At 35.9% G+C, this 5,489-nt stretch overlaps 1 protein-coding gene across 1 annotated transcript; it reads left to right on the forward strand.

Moving 5' to 3' along the window:
• Window positions 1–241: 241 nt before the first annotated feature.
• On the forward strand, window positions 242–1,841 carry TMM (Leucine-rich repeat (LRR) family protein). The gene has a single exon (XM_086456379.1). It carries the CDS (start codon window positions 273–275, stop codon window positions 1,740–1,742), a length of 1,470 nt encoding a protein of 489 aa, XP_086312505.1. The 5' UTR covers window positions 242–272; the 3' UTR covers window positions 1,743–1,841.
• The last annotated feature ends 3,648 nt before the right edge of the window (window positions 1,842–5,489 follow it).

Here is a 5,489-nt window from a genome sequence, read left to right on the forward strand (position 1 = left end):
AATAAAATGATGGTGTCAGTTATGACACATAACCACCAAGAGGTTGACGAGATGTGTGTAGAGGAATTTCCCGTGAAACACATTAATACACAAATAATAATCAAAAACCCATTTATTTCTATACTCTACATTCTCGTGACCCCTTTAATACCCCCTCTTCATTTCACACATCTCATTAACTCCAACACAACCCATTAATATAAAACCTCTCCCCCAATTCTACAACACAATCACACTCTCTACTCCTCTCCCTCTCCATCTCAAAATCCTAAATGAAGACCTTTCTCTTGTTAGTTTTATTTCTAGATCTACTAATTTTTGTTTGGATTCCTAGAGGATCATCGTTCACGGTGATAATGTCGGATTCAGGGAGTCCGTCTGCATTAGTTGATGCACCGCAGACGGGTTTCTCCATGAACAAGAATGGAGCTCGAACTGATCCTCGAGAACAAGAAGCAGTATACGAGATCATGAAAGCGACTGGCAACGGGTGGGCGACTGATATCCCCGATGTATGTCGAGGTCGATGGCATGGGATTGAGTGCATGCCCGACAAGGACAACATCTACCACATTGTGTCGCTCTCATTCGGGGCCTTGTCCGATGACACAGCTTTTCCCACATGTGACCAAAAGTATTCCTTCATATCCCCTTCTCTCACTAAGCTTCATCACATAAGAACACTCTTTTTCTACCGTTGTTTTAGTTACAACCCTCAACCCATCCCTAAATTCCTGAGTCAGTTGGGTCCCACACTTCAAACTCTAGTACTTAGGGAGAATGGGCATGTGGGACCCATCCCTAACGAATTGGGCAATCTTACCCGTCTAAAAGTCCTCGATCTTCACAAAAACAATCTGAATGGTTCAATACCGGTTTCACTTGGCCGGCTTACCGGTCTAAGGTCGTTGGATTTGAGTGGGAATAGGTTAACGGGTTCGGTTCCGGGTCTAATTTATCCGGTTTTGAATATATTAGACCTGAACCAGAATCTACTCACGGGTTCTATTCCTTCTATTCTTGGAGACTGCTCATCTCTCATAAAGCTGGATCTGAGCCGAAACCGCTTTTCTGGTCCAATACCCGATTCAATTGGCAGACTCAAGAACTTGATGCTTATGGATCTTAGTTACAATCAGCTATCCGGTCCACTCCCAGTTGCACTTGGGGGGTTAAGTTCTCTCCAAGCTTTGATTCTCAAAGGGAATCCAATGGGTTCGACGATGATCCCGGGCGATGGGTTCAACGGGTTGAAAGATTTAACGATCTTGATTCTCTCCGACATGTCATTGCATGGACCCATACCAGAATCACTAGGCCGGCTACCAAGCATCCGGGTCATTCATTTGGATCAGAACCGTTTGAATGGTTCAATCCCTGAGAGCTTTAAGGACTTGAAGGATCTAAGTGAATTGAGATTGAATGATAACCAGTTAACGGGTCGAGTTACAATTAGGCAAGAAACGGTTTGGAAAATGGGGCGGAAGCTAAAGCTTAGTAACAACTTGGGCCTCTGCTTTGCAGCCCATAATGGTCTAGAACAAGATTCGGATTCATCGTTGGTATCGGGTATCGGATACTGCCAGATACCGAAATCAGGAGCAGTGGGAACAACACAACATTTTTTGTCAAATACAGGTCATGGATCGACATTTGATCAGAGATCATCGGCCCCACCTCATGAATTTCATTTTCTTCCAACTCTGTTTCTTCTAATCCTACTTTGCTTTCTCTCTTTGTAAAGCTAATTAGGGTGTATCAACTTTAATTATATATCTTATAAACAATATACATTAGTAGAGGAAGCTCTCTCTTTGTATGTGTGCCTTGCTTAATAGCCATCTTCAAATGGGAAATGTTGGAGTGACTGCATTTCCTACTGCACCATTGTGGAGGTGTGCACGGAACCATAGATGTTTTTCCTTGAGATATGAGTGAAAAACATCTATGGTTCCGTGCACACCTCCATGACATCATAGTGTGAAACGCAGTCACTCTAGCACGACTCTATTCAACTACACGTTCCATTCAAATCTTGGGGTAGTAGTATGTCTTCTTTGTGAAGTGTACATATTGTTCTACATTTTTTCCCCACAATTGACATAGGTTGCATTCCTCTCGTAAACTTTCCAAAATTTAAGTTTTAGAATTATTGACTGTTTCAAGTCTTTCAATAAGAAAAGACTTAGCTTTGGACAGACTGGAATGGAAGAACAAGATTCATTTAGCACCTTTCAACATTTATTGGGGCATTTAGAAAGAAAGAAACTCAACGATCTTCGAGAATCTTGAGCAATCAACTCTAGTGTTATAATTTCCATCTTTGGTTTACTCTTTTCCTGGTGTAAATTTTTTAAGGAGTACAAGGGAGGCCTTTTTTTTATAAGATTTCTTAGGAAGAAGAGATTGGGTCTAATATTTATGTGGTTTAGTGCCTTGGTTTTGTTGTAGATTCTGTTTTGTTTCCTTTGTTAGTCTCCTTGACCTCCTTTTTGCATTGAAATTTTACCTATCAAACAACACCAACAATAATGATGTTGCCTAATAATTAGAGAAAATGTAACATTAGTGATGCCAATGGTGTGCCTAGGTGTAGTTTAAATCACACTTGTGTACACTTGATCGATATCATATTTGTACACAGAAAAGCCTCCTAAATAGACACCAATTTCGTTTTCGTATAAGGGTTGCGAATTTGGTTTTAAGGATAACGGTATTTCCGTGTCTCAATCACTGATAAGTTCTTTCAATTTCTTCATGCTTTTACATTCTTCTTTTACTTATAATCTATCTGTTTCAAGACTACATAACCAGAATACACAACTAATAATTCATTTAATAGGAATATATGCATGAAATAGAGACATTGGTATTTTATGGAAGGTCAAATTGTCCCCACACCATGCATACTCATCCCCAATTATTGCAAGAAATAACTGTTGTTTTGTCGCCATCATCATCATCAAAGCCTTATCGCTAAACTTAGGGTCCATATACCAACTTTTATTCCTCCATTCAATTATTTATTGGTCTATTCACAAGGAATTTCAGTGTCTATTTTTCGAGGATTTTATTTTCAGATGGGAGTTTGCATATCATTACTTAAATAAATAAATAAAACAAAGCCATACAAAAGATTGGCATCAAGGGCATGGTTTCTCAAGAAATGCTTGTAATATTCATGTTCATCCCATTTTGAAGAAAGAAAATGAGATGAGAGGCTAAATATTAAAAATTAGTGAACATTTTATAATGAAATTCACATTTGTTGCTAAAGCATGAAAAGATAAAAATCTTGAACTGGACACGTTTCTACACCTATAACATAAAAGTGGAATAATAAAAGAATAAGATTAAGATACCCCCAATAAAGAAACATATGTGAAGTAACATAGGGTTTATTCCCAACAAACCACAAAGGGCACAACCGAAATATTAAAAATAACCCACACTACATATGGCTCCCACATTAATATTAAAAGCATCTTTAGCTTTTACTACACTATGGCATACCAATAAAGAGGCTCCACCACTTTTGGCAATCTTGAAACTCAATGATTCTTGATTTTAAAACCAAAATTATAGTCAGTTTCTACTTTGCTCCAAGAAGAACAAATTGAAAGAAGTTTGTGAGTGTGTGTGTGAGTGAGAGAGAGAGAGAGAGAGAAACATAGGGAGAGATGAGATTAGGTAAGATGGGGAGGTGTTAAAAGTAAGAGAAGAAGAGGGATTAAAGGAAAAGAGGTTTCTCCTTTGTGGTCTTTCGGTATTTTTAAGAAAAGTGGAATGTTAATTTCTAACATATAATATAATTTATATACTTTCTAACATATTATTAAATCAAGTCCTTATCGAATTAGGACTCAGTTGTTCCAAATCCGATTGAATTAGATATCAAGTCAAAATCTTACAAGATCAAATTCTTATTAGAATTCAAAATATCGATACATACCCAAATTTATCGGATCGGAGTGGATCAGATTTTGGTTATGCTCTGATCCATTGACAACCCTAAAATTTAAGACTATATAAATTTTACTATTAAAAATAAAAATAAAAATCTCTCCCTCAAGACCAACAAGGGCTTATACATGACTTGGTTGAGTTTTGAGTCAACTTGCCAGAATATTAAAACAGTGTCACCTTAGTCTCATTCATGTCTCCTTTACTAAGAATATTAAACAAAGCCCAAAAGAAACCCTCTCTCTCTCTCTCTCTCTCTCTCTCTCTCTCTCTCTCTCTCTGCACTTCTCTGAACCAAAACCTTCCAAACCATTTAATTATCAAAGTGTATTAATTCTCTTGTCTTCTACTAAGGTTTCAATGATTGGTTTAGGCACACCAACCTGTATTGGAACATTTCTGTTTCATGTGAAACCCTCTCACACATATCCTTACACCCAAACAAATCCCATTAGGAAAATTTTTACTTATTTTATTATATTCTACCTTACCCATAACAATATGATATTATTATCTTTAGGTCCTTATTATTGTTTTATTAGAATTCTTTTCATTTGCCTCTCTGGCTAATGATCATATTCAAAATGCCTCCCTTTATTTAATCTAATTTGAGTCACCTCCCTAAGTTTTTGACCTTCACCTTATTCTAATAGGTACATTAGTATGCGAAGTGTTAGAAGTTGGACCATGGTTTTAAAATACTATTCATTCACTTCATCTCATCTTTTACAATCCATAATTTAAAACAATATATTTGTATATATAAATAAGGGTTTTGTTAACGTGTCTCTTGGGGCACACTTTAAAGTGCAATAAATACACTTTGGAAATTGGTATGTGAGGGCATTTTGATTATAAAAAATAAAATAAAAAATAAAAAAATCCAAGGGCATTTTCAGTACAAAATTTAATTTTCAAAGTATATCTATTGCACTTTAATGTGTGCCTTTGTGCACATGTTAACGAGACCCTTTAAGGAGTTATACAATTTTCTTATAAACTCGAAACGATAGCTTGGTTGACATGTTGCAATGCAAGGCCTGCAAAAACCATCACCTCTCACTCTTTATCTTAATGTAAAATGTTTGACACAACCACATTCTCTCACAAAACATTTTTGGATTCGTTAAATATATATATGGGTTGATATTTAAATTGATATGCAAACAATCATCCTAACTGACTTTTAGTAAATGAATTTGAGAAAAAAATATTAAAAAGAGTTAAATATTTTAATATTTACGCACAAAAAAGATATATTTAAAATTTTTTTTTATCAGAAATGAATTAAGTCGCAAGACAGTAGTTCAACATTTTAGTAACTTGTTGGACTATCCGACGTTTTAATATGTTAGAATACATTGTTTTATCAAAAATGCCTTTTGAATGCTTAAAACGTTGGACTGTCCAACGTTTTAATAGTTTGCTTTAACACCCCCACAATTTAACCTCCATTTAAAACATTGGACAAACTAGCGAGTTACTAAAACGTTGGACTGTCCAGTGACTTAATTCATTTTTAATAA

Source organism: Akebia trifoliata, chromosome 10 (assembly GCF_017979445.1).
Source record: "Akebia trifoliata isolate Shusen 1 chromosome 10, ASM1797944v1, whole genome shotgun sequence".
Lineage (NCBI taxonomy): Eukaryota > Viridiplantae > Streptophyta > Magnoliopsida > Ranunculales > Lardizabalaceae > Akebia > Akebia trifoliata.